An 18,262-nucleotide genomic window follows, 5' to 3' on the forward strand; every position below is an offset into this window, starting at 1 on the left:
TCCTGCATTGTAGGTGCTTGTTAGCATCCACTACTGCTATTCACTGCTGGTCAGTAATCCCCTCCCTCACTTCTGCCCTCATGACAGTATGAAATGTGCCCCTGCTTTACCTAATGTCCCCCTGGGGGAAAAATCACTTGTGCTTGAGGACCATCGACCTTGACCATTTGTAGAGCATGAATGATTTGGCTTTTGTATATAGTATTTTTATTATCACTTAGTTTAAGTTATTTCTAATTCCAATTGTGATTTGTTTTGGGGGGGTTAGCTGGAAGTATATTTTATAACATACAAATAAAAGGAGTTTCTAGTTACTGTCTGTTTCTGATTTCTAGATGATTAGCAGTGAGAGCAAGTAACATACCTTATATAATTTCACTGAATTGAAATTTGTTGGAACTTGCTTTATAGCACAGTATGTTTTTTTAAATACGTATTATTTTATTTTTTCTCTTTCTAGTCCAAAACTATAACCATGGGCATTTAGAATTGTCACAGGTGGGCACAGATAACCAGGTTTTTGGTGATCTCACACAAAAAATTGAACTGATCACAGAGAGTTTATAGCAGACAGAGAGAGAGAGAGAGAGAGCGAGAGCAGATTTGTTCAGTGATAATACACTGCACAGAACATGGGAGTGGGCCAACTCTGAGCAGAGATTGACCTCAGGGGCCAGAGAGATTCTGTTCTTACAGGGTGGATCCTTCCTGGGTAATTTTGGTGGCTTCTCTTGTGCGTGTACAAGTAGTTGTATTACTTTGAAGTTACTGGGCGTATGGTCTCCCGTGATTTTCCTTGACTGGAAAATCCTTCCCACTGGAGAAGGGGGTTGCACAATGTTAATTTGTTATAATACTATTACAGTGAAGCAGGGGTTATGTAGCATATTCTGTGCAGGTGCATTCGTGAGTCACCATGGTTCAGTGCTTTTCCATAACGCAGGGACAACTGGTCTTAGAACAGGGTCTCTGTCCTGTATGGATGTCCCTTATCTTAGCTCTGGGGCACCTCCAGAATTTCCTCCTTCCTGACTATCTCCTGCCTCAGAATTATACAAATGACACAAATTAAAAAAAAAATACCAAGACACCCAAGTGAGATTTCTGGCAGAGACAAACCACAGTCAGGGGCATTGGCAGAGGTCGGGCTGGGAGCCAGGGGTCAGGCGCTGGGGGGCTCCTCACAGGCTCCTGGCTGACGGTCAGCTCCATTCCACCCCAAGACCCAGAGTCCAGTCAGACAGGGAGCTTCGATCCTGCCGGCAGGGGCCGAACACCTCACAGCCCTGACCCCAGGTGCTCCGCTGGCAGGGGGAGGAGGCAGCAGTGGCTGTGAGAGGCTGTGGCAAGACTGCAGACCCACAGGCCCTGAGTCTGGCTGTCAGCCCTGCAGGGCTGGGAGCAGAGCCAGAAGTCAGGCCTGGAGTGTCCTCTGCTGCCAGTCCCCCCCCCCCCTTCCTGTCACAGCCCTTCTGACTGTGTCTCCAAGGGGAGCAAATTCCTCCATCCTGAGCCAGGTTTATGCAGTCTTAAGTAGAGCCCAGCTGGAATGGCTCACAGCCTCAGGCGAGATCCCGACATCTGCCTGTCACCTTGGGGCAGAGGTGCATTTACTGCTCGGGACCATTTAGGCAAGAGAGCAGTGTCCTGACGTGCCTTCACATTTCCGTCACTGGGAATCAGGGCACAAACCCCTGCCATTCTCTGTCCGTGTCCTGGTCATGCGGACCCCACCTGCATGGTCTGTGTGTTGTGGCTTTGAGAAAGAAATTCACACGGACTACAGAAGTGCCGTGGAGAAAAAGGAACAGCATGGCTGCTCTCTGAGTGAGAGGTCGGGCCCCGACCCCTGTCTGGACAGGCTTTTATTGCTTTTCTGGGCACATTACATCGAGGATGCTCCTCATTTACTGTGCACAGTTTTGCTGTAGGTGGTTACCTTTTACAGATACCAGAGGAAAGAACGTTGCTAGTTATTTCAAGGAGAAGACTGTTGCAGATCAAGGGGAAAAGTGCTTGAACCAGTTACTCTCCATACTTGGGAGGTTTAGCACAGACTTTAGAAAGTTAAAGATACGCAGTAAACGTTTGCTGCCTCAGTTCAGGGTGAGGGAGTTTTAACAAAAGCGAGTCTCATAGCAGCCTAGGTACAATGTAGGCCTGATTCCCCACAGGAAAACCTATCCATGGGTGTGGGTCCTGTGTGCCAATCTCACTCTCCACCGGCCTTTCTCAGTAGGGGCTGGGCTACATTCCCCACGCCACATGGAACAGTTCACTATATCCTGGCATCTCTCTTGGAATCAAAAGACACAACCTATGGCTTCATTCAGAGAGGGGAGGGCTTCCCAACTGTAACAAGCCCAGCAGTAATGGCCTCCTAGTTCAAAAGAAACTGGCTCCCGCCCCGCTACCTCCCCGTCTCTGGGACTGGAGGAGTGCGATGCTGGAAGTGCAGGGGCCCCTCACTACCAGGAGGACAAAACACAGGCCCAGGAAGACAGAGCAGAAGGACAGGTGGAGCTGTGTGCCTGGTGCTGCTGCCGGGCTGCCTGGCAGCCGGGCCTCTGGGCCTGGACTGTGTGATGGAGCCACAGGTCAGTCTTGCTCTTGAACCATCTTGCCGACATTTCCGGGCATGTGGCTGAAGGTGTTTCTGCCTCACAGACTTGAGACCATGCAGGTAAAACACGCAGCACACGCTGCTCAGTAACCTGGAACCGATGGTTCTTCCTGGTCGGCCAAGGTCCTGAGCAAAGTCCTGAGAACTTGGCTGGTCTGGCTGCTGTCTGGACAAGCACGGACCACAGGGAGGCTCACGTGTCATGGTGCCTGGACCATCACAGGAAGGATGCCTGTGTCCATCCCCGACACTACTGTGATGGGAATCTGTGGTTGGAGTCAGAGCCCCTCTCCTGATTCCAGAGCAACTGTACCCAGATTTTGTCATGGGCTTTTCCTGCTTCATTTGTCTCCCTGTTCAAGTCACTGCCCAGGCCAGAGATGGCTGCCCTCACCTCGGACAGAGAGTCGGTCGGTGTGTCCCAGGGAGGCCCAGAGGGTTCTAATGAGTCACCTGGCTGAGGACCACGGACCCGGGTGACACTGTGGCTCAACACAGTGACACACAAGCCACGAGCAAACACAGTTCACAGATGTGCACTGGCCCCTGCTGGACATGGTCAGGCTGGAGACAGGAGGGTGGCTGTTGCTGTCAGTGTGAGTCCAGCTGTCACTGCAGAATTTAACTCATCACCTTGGAGGCCGTCACCTTGAACCCTTGGGCTGTACACGGGCACGCTCTGCAGACAGACACGCGGTGCTCCACCCTGGGGATCAGAGGCAGGTTTGGCTCGTCCATCCAGTGCCACCCAGAGAGCAGATGAGGAACCTCCGGGGCACTGGCCTAGAAGGACCATCCTCTCCATTAAACAACCAGCTTCTGGGCAAAGGCAGGAGACTCAGCATCCAGCAGATGTCAGGCTGCACTCACTCCTTGGAGCCTCCACCTCAAAACAAGGACGGAGGCTGCCAGCCACTGCCATGTGGGAGTGGGGGTTGTGTAAACACCCAGCTTCCTGCACAAGGTGGTCTGAGATTGTGTGAACTATGCAAGCAAGGTTGAAACAAAGGTTTTTCTTTCTGACTTAGCTTTGAGAGCCACACACCATTTTCACAACACAGATCAGTTCGCTGTGTGGAGGAACTGTACAAGGTCGGGGTGACAGCATGTGCATTTGGGGGACACCTTGGAGGCTGGCAGCTACACTAAGAATGTGGTTTGCTGCTGAAGGGGAGGGAGAGCGAACAGACCTGTGTACTCATCTTGAGTTGCTAAGCCTTCTGGGAGAGCTCCAGGGTCTGTCTTGGTTGGGGGGGGTGAGCATCACGTGACAGTCTGTGGGTTCCCTTCCCACTGTATTCAGCGCCAGCCCCTCTGCCAGCACTACACCAGCACTCTGCCCCTCTCCCATGGCCCATGCTGAAATATCGAGTTTACGGTGTTCTCTCTGCGCTGTGGTGGTTGGGGGGGTGGGGGAACAGGAAAGAGAACACCCAAGAAAGACACCTTCCTTTAAAAAACATAAAAGAATAGTGGATATATATTATTGAAATCCACATAGTTTATGTAGACACTTCTTTATAAGCCTGTCACTGGGAGGACAGAAAGGTCATTGTTCCAGGTCATGGGCGTAGGTGTCCCCCTTTGGTGAACCCACTGCAGCAGGAACAGGGTGGGTCATGCTTAGGTCGTGTCCCTCATGCAGGAGAAGGTATGATGGTGTCCTCACTAATGTTTGACATCTCTATGTATTGAACTCAGCTCCAGTTCTAAGAAAAGAGTGACCTCTGGGAGCTGTTAATACCCTTGCTTATGCAGATATAGATGTTTACCCTGTTCCCACCCTGAGTCTTGATGAACTCCCACCCATTGGGCCCACCAGAATTTTGTGCTCCTGGGTCACTGTAGATATTACCTGGGAGTGGGTGCCCAGGAATGACCAACACTGTGCATGCTTATCATCCTACCAGGCTTCACAAACGTTTAAAGATTCGATAAGTAATAATATTGAGATGGTGTCAGTGATGTATGAAGCCCCATGGGGCTCAGGCACAAGGACAGTACATCACAGAAGCTGCTGTGTCGTGGGCCTCATGAATGCCACGTGCAGACTGGGTGCCCCTGTCCCTGGAGATACTCGGTCTTTCCTGCCAATGCAGTAAAGGATTACAGATCATCAAGTGCATTAGCGTGCAAGCAGGGTTTATTAGTGATACATTCTTGTGGAAGAGAACACATCTTGCTGAGATGGGAGTGAAAGACAAGAAGTTGGGTGGCAAGAGCACCAGGTCCTTTGTCCTGAGGACTTATATAGTTGGTGGGATGGGGGCAAAGTTAGATATTGATTGGCAAGTAAAAGTGGTGCCAGCTTCCGCGGGGGGAAGAGACTGCACTAACTTAGGTATGTGTGGGGGGTTCTTAGCTCAAATCCTTATTTGGCTTCAGATTCCATTTGGTCATCTTGTAAAATAAACACATGACAGGAGACAGTTGAAGTGTAGGCAGTAACCCAGTTATCTATGGGCTCTTTCTGTAAGCACTAGGCCCCTCTCATAAAACAGAGAGTGGCCAGAGGCAAGCAATTAGCCAAATTTGTTTTATGGGTCCTTTCCTTGAATGCTGTGCACCCCCTCCCATCTTCTAGGCCTTGGGAGGAATATTTTCAAAGCCGTTCTATCTCAGACAATGGAAATGATACCTATAATTTCAACATGTTAGCAAGGTGTTTCTTGTGATGCCAGAACATCTGGCAATGGAATCGGACCAGGCGCAGGACTGCTGAGTCAGTAGGTGACACGCGTCTTCCTCGTCCTCCCTTGGCTCACCATCTACCGTCACACCAGTGCAGACAGGTGCTGCTCCCTGTCAGTTCTCAGCAAGGGGTGGGCGAGAGTCTTGTTTCACAGCTCACTCTCAGCACCACCTGCCTGTGTTGAGGAGGCTCTGAGGGTGCACAGGCGCAGTGAGAGGGTGGTAATATGGAGGGAGGCATATCCCCCACCTCAGGCCTCCTTCTCAGGGCAGCTGAGACTAGACTTCTCTGTCTATGGGGAAAGCAGTGGGGTCTGCTCAAATTCTCAATTTGGCTACACACCCCTACCCTGTCCTTATCTTCCTTTGTCCAGCACTAAAGACCAGGAAGACATGGGCACTTAAGGCTGTTCAGCAGGACTTGTGATCTCAGCAATCCTCTTGCCAGATTCTGTCTGTGCTGACTCAACTTTGAATGTCAAACTGAAAGGCTGGAGTTCCCATTTCCATTGCACAGACTAGGAAGCAGGCAGAGAGAAGTTGAGAATCTTGCCTTAGGTCACACAGCTGGAGAAGACAGAGCTGAGACTCACACCTACTACGGACTGATGTGGAATCTGTGTGCTGTGCACCAGGAAATGCTGACCCTGAAAAGGCAGCAAGGAGTGAGGAAGACCAGGTGCCCAGACTGAGTGGCTCACATTTGTGCACAAGCATCCATCTCTCCCTGCTGTTCACATCTCTGAGGCTCCAGAGGTTGTAGGAAACCAGAAGAGCCAAGAGAAGCCAAGGGAGGAGGGTAGGGAGCTGATTAGGAAAAAAGGCTTCACTTCCCAGGAGTTGGGAATTCCCTTCCCAGGTGAGTCTGTCTCAAATCCCTCTCTCTGGGCAGTAACCAAAGTAGACAGATTCCAAACTTACGCATTTCTAGGAGCTGATTTTCTGTGGCTGAGAATATGAGTTCTTTGTGGTTCTTTCTGAACTCTCTGCTTTCAGTGACGGGGGTATGAGGAACGTGGGCTACATATTTGTATGGAGACAAAACTCTTTAGACCGGGATATCCAAAAACCATGGAAGAGATTGGTGCTGATATCCCATTATCACTCATGGGACTGTTTGTCCATCTTGTCTCTTGCAATGAAAGTGGAAGGTTTAACTAGTTACTTCTGTACTAATTACAATCTTGGGGAGAGTAAGGTTCCGTAGACTTCTTATGGTTACTTACATGTGATTTAATGGTAATGATTCATTCACTTCACCAGCAAACATAGGCCTTCTCCCCAGAATGTGTCCCCTGGTGTCTGAGGAGATGTGACCGCTGTGTAAAGCCTCGCCCACACTCCCTGCAAACATAGGGCTTCTCCCCTGAGTGTGTCCTCTGGTGTGTGATGAGATGTGACCGCTGTGTAAAGCCTCGCCCACACTCCTTACAAACAAAGGGCTTCTCCCCTGAGTGTGTCCTCTGGTGTCTGAGGAGATGTGACCACTGTGTAAAGGCTCGCCAACACTTGCTGCAAACAAAGGGCTTCTCTCCTGAGTGTATCCTCTGATGTGCAACAAGAACTGACTTCTGTATAAAGCCTCGCCCACACTCCCTGCAGACATAGGGCTTCTCCCCTGAGTGTGTCCTCTGGTGTCTGATGAGCACTGACTTCTGTTTAAAGCCTCGCTCACACTCCTTGCAGACATAGGGCTTCTCCCCTGAGTGTGTCCTCTGGTGTGCAATGAGAACTGACTTCTGTCTAAAGCCTTGCCCACACTCCCTGCAGACATAGGGCTTCTCCCCTGAGTGGGTCCTCTGGTGTGCAATGAGAACTGACTTCCAGGTAAAGCCTTGCCCACACTCCCTGCAGACATAGGGCTTCTCCCCAGAGTGTGTCCCCTGGTGTCTTAGGAGATGTGACCGCTGTGTAAAGCCTCGTCCGCACTCCCTGCAGACATAGGGCTTCTCCCCTGAGTGTGTCCTCTGGTGTGTGATGAGATTTGACCGCTGTGTAAAGCTTCGCCCACACTCCCTGCAGACATAGGGCTTCTCCCCTGAGTGTGTCCTCTGGTGTGTGATGAGAACTGACTTGTTTGTAAAACCTCGCCCACAGTCCCTGCAAACAAAGGGCTTCTCCCCTGAGTGTGTCCTCTGGTGTGCAATGAGAACTGACTTCCAGGTAAAGCCTCGCCCGCACTCCCTGCAGACATAGGGCTTCTCCCCTGAGTGTGTTCTCTGGCCTCTGAGATGTGACCCATCATTGAAGCCTTGCCAACACCCTCCATGCTGGATTGTTACAATCGTTGACATTTCTACTTTCACAAAGAACTTGCCTGCACCCTCCGGACTCTCTTCCTGGCCTCTGTGGGGCTCTTCCTCCATCAGTCTCTCGTGCTCACTAAAGCTCCTCATTTGTTCTTTGGAGGGGTGGAAAAAGGGTCTTGAGATTCTCTCCTGACTGATCCTTTTAAGCAAAAGTTTGGACCTTCCCTTGACTTCTTGATCTTCATGTTTACCATTCCAGCCGTGTGTACTAGTATGTTGCTGCTGCAGATTCTGATCCTCTAGGCAGGGTTGGAGGTATTTTCTTGCAGGTGTTCCCAGGAGAATCTGAGGGGGATGATTGAATTTCATATGTCGGCTGAGGAATTTCTGACTGGAGAAGGCCAAAGAGCAGGAGGGACATGGGTGCACCTCTGGCTTTGGTTCCGCTGAAAGAGAAAGATTTGGTCAGGGCAGATGTTGATGAGGATAAATACCAGGGACATATGATTAGTCTCCTGGTAAGACCTGCCCCATGAGTACTTCTTACTGTGGTGACAACACAACCTGTCTCCCACAGTGTCCACTCGCCGTCTATTTTCCTGTTTATTTTTATGCAGTGCATCTTCCTCAGAAATCCAGAAAGCCCACATCAAGGGACTTTTCTAACATTGCCCAGACTAGGGACTTTTGGAGCATGAGAGACCATTTCACTCTGTGTGTGGATCAAACTGCAGTGACATTTCCCATCTGTAGGTATCTTCTAAGTCATGTTACAGAGGAAAACCATAGGCCCCAAATAGGAATTGCTTCTCTCTGGTTTCCAAAATAGTAAAATAAGATGTCCTTCCTGCCCTTGCTCATGCGGCTCAGTGGGTTGAATGCCAGCCTGCTAAGCAAGGGGTCACAGGTTTGATTCCCAGTCAGGGCACGTGCCTGGGTTGTGGGCCAGGTCCCCAGTAGGGGGCACGTGAGAGCCAACCATGCATTGATGTTTCCCTCTAAAAATAAATAAAATCTAAAAAAAAAGTCCTTCCTTAAGCCTCACACCAGATACTCATGCTTCATTTCATTCAGCATTAGCCTATTTCAAATATACTGAGAAGCCCTGTTTCAAAATATTTCAACTGCATTTTTTACACGCCTGACTCCTGTTCCTCTCTGGCCAATCCACCGTGCTCTCTCACTGGGAGATGAGTAATCTGGCGGGATTCCCCACTGGAGTTTACTTTCTAAAAATTAACAAAACAATCAGAACAGAGAACACACCACTCTACAGCTGACGACTGCACACTTTCACTCAGGAAAGCCCCCACGTCTCAATTCAGATCATCACTACATTTCCAGGCTGCTAAGCATCTGTCTGATCTGTTCTTACCCTCTAGGCTGAGAGGAGACCCATGTGACCCTCAGTGAACTCAACGCAGAACCTCTTCTCTTCCCCGCACTAGCTGTTCCCTCTGCCCCCAGGTATTTTTGTAAATGTCGTCTCCTGAGGAGCCCTTCCCGGACCACCTGCCACAGAGCACCTCCCCTCACACTGATCCCCAGGCACTTGTCCCGGATTAGTTTTCTCCAAAGCACTAACCGCTGTGTGGTGTCATGCACATGGGAGCTCATGTGCCTGGGTTTCCCTCCTTCACCCGTCAGCCCCTCAAGAGCAGTGACTCTCTCCTCATGTTAATGCCTATTTCCAGGTCCCACCACCCTGTGTGCCACAGAGTAGGATCTCACCTGACAGTTCACTGAAGTAATGAATGAACATGCCCTGTCCGAATGGTGTGGCTCAGTGGGTTGGGTGTTGTCCCATAAACCGAAAGGTTACAAGTTTGATTCCCAGTCAGGGCACATGCCAGGGTTGTGGGCCAGTTGTGGGTGTGCCAGAGACAACTGATTAATGTTTCCTTGCACATTGATATTTTTCTCCCTCCTTCCCACTCTTTCTTTTAAAAAGAGATTTGATCTATTTATTTATTTATTTTCAGAAAAGGGGGAAGGGAGCGAGGGAGAGAAACATCCATGTGTGGGTGCCTCTCGAGCACCCCTTACTGGGGACCTGGCCCGAAACCCAGGCATGTGGCCTGACTGGACATCGGCGACCCTTTAGTTGGCAGGCTGACAGTCAATCCACTGAACAACACCATCCCAGGCAAAATCTGTAAAAAATAATGAATGCCTATAAGAAATGTCTCATTTAGAAGTATGGAGGAAAATTAAGAAGAAACAGCTATAAAAATGTCAGAAAAACTGCCTTGGCGAGAGAGCTGGTTAGTGCTTGAAAACTTTTTTTGTCTGTCAGCCTTTAGGCAGTAAAAGCAGTCGTATATTTTGGGCATGAAGTTTTAAAAAATTAAATATATAAAAATTTTGCCTAAGAGTCAAAGGCATATGAATGCATTTTGAATTTCTGAACCATGTGATTTGAAACTTTACTGACTTTAGAGTGGATTTTACTCTACTTAAGAGTTGGATCATGAATATGTCTATGGAAAATTCTCTGTTTTCTTTCCGTTTTGAAGAACAGTGGTGCCCACCTCTTCCGGCCATGAGCTCTCTCTTCCACTTGCTGCCCCACCTGCTGCCCAGCTCCTGACCATACTCTTCCCCACACCAGACCAGCAGCTCACAGCCCCGGCTGATGACCCGGCAGGTTCGGTAGAAAATCTGCCCGTGGTATTGAAACGCCACCAGGTTCTGCTCTTCATGATCCCGGGCACAGTTCACATACCTGGGATGAGTTAGAGGAAAGAAAAGAAAAGCACAGTGATGAGTTCTCAGTACCTGTTACATCCACGTCCAGCCCCTCACTGATTCTTAAGGCCCTCAGGCTCTGGTGTTGCCCACGGCCCCTAATGCTCTTGGGGAACCTTCTGTTCAGCATCTGAGCGTCTGCCAGCATGTCACGTGAATTCCTACCTCCAAGTACTGCTTGCAGTGTTCATCTTGCTTAATACCATTTTCTAAAACCCAGTTCTAGACTTAACCTCCACCATGACTGGCCATAATATCCAGTGATCTCTGGCTTCTCCAAACTCAAAATCAAGTTGTCTCCCACCACAGAACCTGGTGCTTGATCTTGGGCTCTGCTTCTAAATTAGCTCACTAATTACCCAGCACTCAGTCCACATCTATTTTCTCTCGAGAGGCCTTTCTTCAACCCCCCTACACTTTATGTAAGATACCATTTGCTTGCCTGACCAAGGTTACTATGGACAATTAAATTGAATGTCTTTTTGTCTTGTTAGAATAAAACAGAATAGTAGTTGATACACATTCTGGTATCCCTGATAAAAGAGAGCCCCTCTCAGGAAAGGGGCCATGACCGTTCCTCTGCAGGCCTCAGAGCCCAGCTCTAGATAGAAGTAACGTCGGGATAGTTTGCTGCCTGCACAGGTTTAGGCCAACCATGGTTTGTGCTATCTCGACACTGTGCACTTCTTGGAAATTCTAGTTAAATGCTTCTAAAAGCAATTGTTTTATGTCTGTCTGTGAGAAGTCATCTATAAGGACATGGGTTGTGTGATCTGTTTAAGTAATGTTATATTCCTTCACCTAAACTGGAATATACTAAGTGCTTAGTTAATGTTCATGTGAATCTAGGCTCTTCAAGGTCCTTTCCAGTGCCCACATTGTGTCTAGTAGAGATCTTTATATTTTGAGGACATGTGCCATACTTTTTTCTAAATGTCCCCTGAAATGAAAGAACACTGTATGGAGAAAAAGAGGGAAAAAGGATGAAGGGAGCCCACTGAGGGAGGCATGATGAGAGGGAAAGGTATATGGGCCTGTGGGGGATGAGAGTCCCCTCTGGCACCCAGAGACCTGTTGCCCTCACCTCATCCAGTTGGCCCAGGATTTGTCCTTCCCATCCACATACTCATAGCAGTTTCTCCCTTTGGCGATCTGTGTTTCAGAAGAGAAGTTAAAGACCTTTTATTTTTTTGGTGGGGAGGTAATAGAATTATTTTACTCCACAGTCATCAAAGCTCATTCAGCCTTCATGGGGATTCAACTGCCAGCTATGACCACATGATATTTTTCTTACTCATCACCTACACAGCCGAGTCTACCTGTCCAATCAGAGCAGGACCCTCACAAGGGAGGAGCCACTCCTTTGCGTCTGCACCGCTTTGCTCCCACTTATCTTCTGGTCCTTAAACAGGAGCTCTGTGTTCATATAAAGTCCAGTCAGTACACAGAGCTGACCACATCGTCCCCTCCATGTCTAGCCTGTATGAGGTGAGGTCCCTCCAAGCCTCAGAAGGAATGTGGGAAGCCAGAAGACAATGGAAGAGGTAAATAGTTCTCACCAGCCAGGAGTATCTGCTCTTGGCTGCCTCTTCATCTTCTGTGATGTGTCCTTCATAAGGGCCAAAGTGCAGACCCACAGGCAAATCAGCTGCCTCATTCCACACTCCAAGCCCAGCCTCAGGGATGCAGGATGGCCCGATTCGCAACCCAGGGGGCAGGGTGAGGGCTGAGCGGTGGGGATGCCCCTTGTCCACTGCATGGTCCTTTACAAATGCAGGGAGTCCATGCACAGCACAGCTGTCGATGAAGAAGTTCTGACACTTCTCACAATCTGGAGGCGAGAGCAACAGGGGTTAGGGAAGGTATAGCGCACGTTCCTGGACACAAAGAGCTTCAGTGGGAGTCCAGCACTGATATCACTGAGACTCAATCCTGTATTCCAGGTCACTAGAGGAAGGGAATGATTTGGGGACCAAAGGACTAGATGAAATGATTGTATCATAACTTGCTTCTTAGTGAGGGTCACTTACAAAGGTAGTCATCATCCTGGGGCTCAGTGACCTCTTGGTACACACAGTCCTTTCTTTCTTGTAGGCTGTACATCTTCACGTCCATCTCCTTTCTCCTGAGTTCTGAGTTGGAGAAGAGCAGGTGAGCCAGGTTGGTGGGATCTATAGTGTTAGTTCCCATTTTGTCAGATAACACACAATCTGCTCCCATCAATTTATTACCTGTCCTTTTGCATACTCTGGTATTACTGTTAACTATTGGTTCGGAAAACTAAGACCCCATAGTAACTACAGATGACTGATTCAATTCTAGTTTCTAGATCTTCCCATTACCAGGTTTAACTTGCCAACCTTTAATCATTCATAAAATGTTTCTTGAGTGCACATTATGTGTTAGGCATTGAGTAAAGGCCTGGGCACACAACACCAGTACAGTGTGGTTGCTATTATCACAGATGGATTTTTTGGACAGCTTGCATGTGTCACCTGTTTTAAATTCAATTTAATGTTTTCAAATATATGAGTGAGGTTTCCTTATCTTCACTTTACACATTAGCAGGCAGGGGCTCAGAGAATTTATAGGATTTGCTCAAAGGTCCATTGGTAACTTCAGTCTCAGCTTAGCCGAGCTTAAATCCAGGCCTACCAAAGTCTGCCCCACATACCTAGGTCATACTTATCAGCCCCTCTGTAGGACTTAGAGGAACTAAAGTTTCCAAATTATTTTCTTACCCAATTTTTGTCTAGTGTGCTTTCCAAAGGCACATGCCTCTCCAGGAGGGGACACTGGTTTCTGGGCCTCCTCTGAGTCACTTGCAGTCGTCAAATTTGCTGTTCCTGACAATTCCTCCAAACTATATTCACTGCTTAATGGTATCTTGGATGTTGCCTTCAATATAAGAGTCACATATTAAAAGATAACATGTATTTAATTTTTTAAGGCTTACGGTACATTTTACATGCATGTCATGTATATACTTGACATGCATGTCATGATAATACTTCAACCCTTGGAAACACCTAGGGGGTATGAATATTAGAGGGGATAGGGCCAATGTGGGTGATGAATCCAAGATTAGAACTCATGCCTTATGGCTCTTTTCTTTTGTATAACATTGAGAATGAAGGATATTGGGAAGAGAATAAAGAAATACTTGGCAGAACATCTAGACAATAAATAAAATGGTGATAAAATTTGCAGTACCTTAGAAAGAATATTTGTACTTAGGTTAGCTGGTTCCCACCAATTCTGTTCAAATAAGGCTGTATCAGTAGCTAGTTGTCTTCAGTTTCATGATCTATAACATACTAATTTTCAATGTTACAGTGAACGTGCAATTACATAATGCTCACCCAAGTGTTCTGTGAATTGTGTAATACAGTATGAATGTGAGATGACAGTCCTGCTATCAATTTACCCCTCAGGTCTCTCCATATTTCAAATCCCACAGAAACTGCCTTCAGTATTCATTGATCATCTTCTAGTTTAATTTGTAATTGTGAAATCATTCATTCAGCAAACATTCGGGGGCCCTCAGGGGCCCTGACCTGGGCCTGTGACCTCTGAGAAGTCTCAGGTATGGACCAGGCTCTCAAAGAGCTCACAACGCTGAGGGAGGCGGGTTGAACAAATGATTCTAAACGGGATGAGAGTGGCCTCATTGGAACTCAGACAAAGAAGCTGTTACTTCACCCTATAAGAAAGGGCATTTGAAACCAGTTCCGGATGGATGAGTTTCTACAGAAGAGTGTGTAACCTATATGAAATCCTTAAGTCACTTTATTATTTGTTGTTTCTCAATCATCAAACCTGAAGCCCCTCAGGGGTGGGAGATGCTTTTTTTGATTAGAGTGATCTTGGACATTTCATTCTTCTTCATCTGGGACCATCCACTGCACAAGCTGCCTACACATGGTACACTTTCCTTATTCAGAGGGTCTTAGTGCATCTCTCACTTCAGTATAGCAGAGAAGAACTTTGGTTGAAACTGTTAGTCAGATGAATGATGTAATGACATACGGATAAGACAATGTAAGATTTAGAAACTATGAAAGTTTATTTTTCTAATTTTTAAAAAAGATTTTGTTCATTTTCTTGAGAGAGGGGAAGCAAGGGAGAAAGAGAGAGAGAGAGACATTGATGTGAGAGAAACACTGATCACTCGCCTTTCACACACACCCCAACCTGGAAACTGACCCACAATCCACACATGCACCCTGACCAGGAATCAAACTGGCGATCTTTCGATTTGCAGCATGACAACCAACTGGTCATGGTGGCCAGGGCAAAACCCTGAAAGTTTTAATGAGTTTGTAAGTGGTTTAGAGAAGCAACTATGGGTTAGATTGCACTACCAGCCAGGTGTGAGGAGTGTCCCCACACCTGGCTGCCACATGGCCTGCATGGACCACTGAAACTGTGATCTTAGATATATAGTCCAACATTTCTGTATCTTTGAAAGCTCACTTTCCTCATCGTTATGGAGACAGTTATACAGTATGTACCTCATTGGGTTGTAATGTTTGAGTGAGTTTATTCACACAGAATTCTTAAAGTCTGAAACATTGTGAGAATGAAACAAATGGTGGTTACTATTGTTGCTGTAGTTGTTAACTATTAAGATGATGATGAGCCCTGGCTGGTGTGACTCAGTGGATTGGGTGCTGGCCTGCAGAGTGAAAGGTCACCAGTTCCATTCCCAGTCAGGGCACACGCCTGGGTTACAGTTCAGGGTCCCTACTTGGGGGTGGGTGAGTGGCAACCCAGACAGGTGTGTCTCGCACATGCTCCTCTCCCCACTTTCTCCCTCCTTTCCCCTCTCTCTAAAACATCAATAAATTAAATCTTTTAAAAAAGATGGTGATATCAAACAATGTGTTGAAGAGACCAGGAAAGGAAGGCAGCAGTTCCTAGGCTACTTTCTGCATTTTCCTACTCTTACCTACATTTCTATCCATGGAGAAATTGTTCCTGTCAACAGGATTTGGAAATACTTACCTTCTGATGTTTACTCTGTTTACTCCTGATGGTCACCAAAGAAGGTTTGACTGAAAGATGATGAGAAATCAGGGTTTTGGTTGGTAAATGTTTCCAAAATCTGAAGATTCTTATTAGGGAGACAGAATTCTGAATGAGTAGTCCAAGAACAATCCCAGGATGATTGGAAAATGTTTTCTGAGGTATCGTTAAGGCCTAGGCTTCTAATGGGGCCATCCACTAATTTCATTAGAGTGATAAAAAAAATAGACAAAGCTTCTTCTACACTTCCTTTTATGTTCATAAACCATCTATTACATTTATTAATAAATTAGCCTCTCCTTACAAAAACGTAATAAGAGTAACTGCACAGAAACTCCATGTCTTCAACATAACCCTTTCTCTGCTCTGTTGTCTTCATTCAAACTGGCCTTGTCCAGGCTAAGGGCACTACCAACCCCTCGCCTCCTTTCTCTGGTATCCTCCTCCCTGTGCACATATTGGCCATCCACGCCCTTCCTTAATTATCAGACTCTGGTCAGCATCCACAGTCTGCTGATCACAGAAACAGAATTCCAGTCAAGTTAAAGATCACATCTTGACTTCAGCTGTTTCAACCTGAGACCCATGAAAGTGGACTGACCCCACCAATCAAACATTGATGATATAGGACAGAACGGCACTATAGCTGATATCACGAAATGATACAGTGATCAGCCACTTCCGACCCTGGCCCTCCCTGCAGCTCCATAATCACCATGTTAATACTGTTCCCATGCAGGCCATGTGGCAGCCAGGTGTGGGGACACTCCTCACCGGCCAGACCTGCCTCCCTCTATTGCCATGACAACTCTTCTGAATTAGTTATTTTTTATTCCCTTGTATATTCCTATACATTTACTCATGATTAGTGTGTCTATAAATATAAAAGATGATTTTGCGCACTTGAAAGTTTATAGGAACAGCCCCTCCCTGTACCACACATTGTTCTGCATCCTGTATGTTCGCTGGACAAGCAAACCCTGCTGCCTGGTTATGTCCTGAGATGCAGCCTGACCTAAACCAGGTCCGTGCCAGGAGGGCAGCTCTGGCTCCTCCTGCCCCTCACCTTGCTGCCTCGGAGTCCATTGTTCATCAGAGTCCTCAGGGTCCTCCTCCTGGAGCTCGGTGGTCCAGCTGCGGTGGTGACACAGGAAAGCTGGTTGCAGGGCCCTGAGCCCTGGAAAAAGACAAAACCTTTGTCCTGAAAGCACAGAGCTGGGAGGAGGAACAAACTCCAGGAAGCCCATGGGACCAGCTCCGATGGGATGGGAGAATCCCCAAGGAGTTGCTGTGAGAGCTGCACCCATCAGTCAGCGCCTGCCCTGACGTAAGGAGCAAATGCCCCCTGACTTGCAGGAGGGAGCCTCAGGCGAGGAAGCTGCCTGAGCTCGAGCCAGCCCAACAGCCTGGGGGGTTCACCAGGCCCCTCAACCCAGTGCCTGCGCGCTACCTGGGCTGGGGAGCACCTCGAAGTTCCTATTCACGTTCTGGTACCAGCCTTTCTCCCAGTCTCCCATCTCTGTCCACTCCTCCCTGGAGAAGTAGAGGGAAGCGTCTTCCAAAGCTTCAGCCTGGAGAGGAGAGGGAAACATCAGTAACTCGGTGATGCGAGTGAGAACGCGCACGGAGGGTCTTCCCTGCCCTGGGCCCGCAACGCGGAGTCCCTTCTCTCCCATCAGCGCTCTGCACCTGCACTGCCAGGGTCACCCCGAGGGCCGGGCATCTGCGGACCCCTGTCCCCAGCCCTGCCCCACGTTCCCCGCTGGCCCCTCGGCTCACCTGAGGCTTCTGCCCCATCCGCCCCGCTTCTCCCTCAGGGTTGTGCTGCGGGCCCCCGTCGGGGTTCATGGCGTCCCAGCCCCGAGTCCTCCGAGTGCCTGTGGAAGGAGAAGGCGCTGAGGGCTGAACAGCTTTCTCCTGGCTGTATGGGCGGCAGGGCGGCAGGCCGCTGGGAGAGGGGGACGCGGGGCCCGGCGGGAGGAGGGGCTGGACGGCCTGGGGCGTCTTCCGGGCTGAGGACACTGAGGCCTGGGGGGAGGGTCAGACCCTGTGGCTGAGATTTGGGGCGTCTCATCCAGGGGCTTCAGGGGCCCACCACTGAGTCGGTTTCCAGGACGACGGCATTTAGAGTCTCTGGGTTTGGGGAGATTTGGTCTTTCCAGGCGAGCTGCAGGTTGGGGTGACCCGAGCCGAGGGGAACTGGGGTTTTCAGGCTGTTTGGGGGTCTAAGCATCGGGGGTTAGGAGATGTGGGTCCTCCGGGTTGGCGGACGCGGTCCCCTCGATGCTGAAGGAGTTTGGGGACCCCTCGGGATGAGGACATCTGGGGTGTCTTAGGCTGGACTTTGAAGGTCTCGGGGTAAGGGTTCCACGCAGCAAGGCTCCCCGCTTACCGGTCAGTCTCCTAGGGACCCTGCGGCACCGCCCACATCCGTGGAGCTCCTCTCCGAGCTCAGGTACTTCCCGCCTGGGGGGGAGGTTCTATTCTAGATAGGGGCCAATCAGTGCTGAGATCCCCGGTCCCTGCCCGCCAATGGGCGGTCAGAAGAAGCTAAAAGGGCGGGGCAGAGGGGCAGAGCCTCCTAGGTTCCGGACTGGCCAGCGGAAGACCCGCCCTACCCCTCGGGGATTGGCTACCCAGGGGTCTCCAGAGCGCCTGTCACTAAACCAGGGATGTCAAACTCACTTGGGGGGGGGGGGCACATCAGCCTCCCCGTTGCCTTCAAAAGGCTGAATGTAATTTCGGCTCCTTAACAGTTACAGAGTAGTTATATTTATGCAGCCCTAACATTATTTCGGCCCTTTGAGGGCACCCGCAGTCTGCAGCTCCAAGGCTCGTAGTCCCGAAGCTGGTGAGGAGTCATTCCTGCAGGAGTTTGGAACTCCGAGCCGGATCTTAGGGTGGACGTGGGCCTCCTGCCTCC

General features: G+C 49.0%; 1 protein-coding gene across 2 annotated transcripts; it reads right to left on the reverse strand.

Annotated features, from left to right (window-relative positions):
* Positions 1-4,757: 4,757 nt before the first annotated feature.
* Positions 4,758-17,790, reverse strand: LOC119061132 (histone-lysine N-methyltransferase PRDM9-like). 2 transcript variants are annotated; one of them, XM_037161579.2, is made up of 11 exons: positions 17,732-17,790; positions 17,119-17,216; positions 16,790-16,910; positions 16,406-16,516; positions 15,319-15,368; positions 13,053-13,209; positions 12,342-12,443; positions 11,871-12,142; positions 11,396-11,463; positions 10,095-10,288; positions 4,758-8,009 (listed from the first exon to the last, which is right to left on the reverse strand). In XM_037161579.2, the coding sequence occupies exons 2-11, from the start codon at positions 17,185-17,187 to the stop codon at positions 6,571-6,573; spliced, it is 2,583 nt and encodes an 860-aa protein (XP_037017474.2). In that variant the 5' UTR covers positions 17,188-17,216; positions 17,732-17,790; the 3' UTR covers positions 4,758-6,570. The 2 variants fall into 2 exon arrangements, with proteins under 2 accessions (XP_037017474.2, XP_053527255.1); XM_053671280.1 differs by lacking the exon at positions 17,732-17,790 and adding an exon at positions 17,435-17,457.
* Positions 17,791-18,262: the final 472 nt, after the last annotated feature.

The sequence above is a fragment of the Artibeus jamaicensis genome, unplaced genomic scaffold, assembly GCF_021234435.1.
Source record: "Artibeus jamaicensis isolate MK-2021 breed Jamaican fruit bat unplaced genomic scaffold, CSHL_Jam_final contig_685, whole genome shotgun sequence".
NCBI classification, from domain to species: Eukaryota; Metazoa; Chordata; class Mammalia; order Chiroptera; family Phyllostomidae; genus Artibeus; species Artibeus jamaicensis.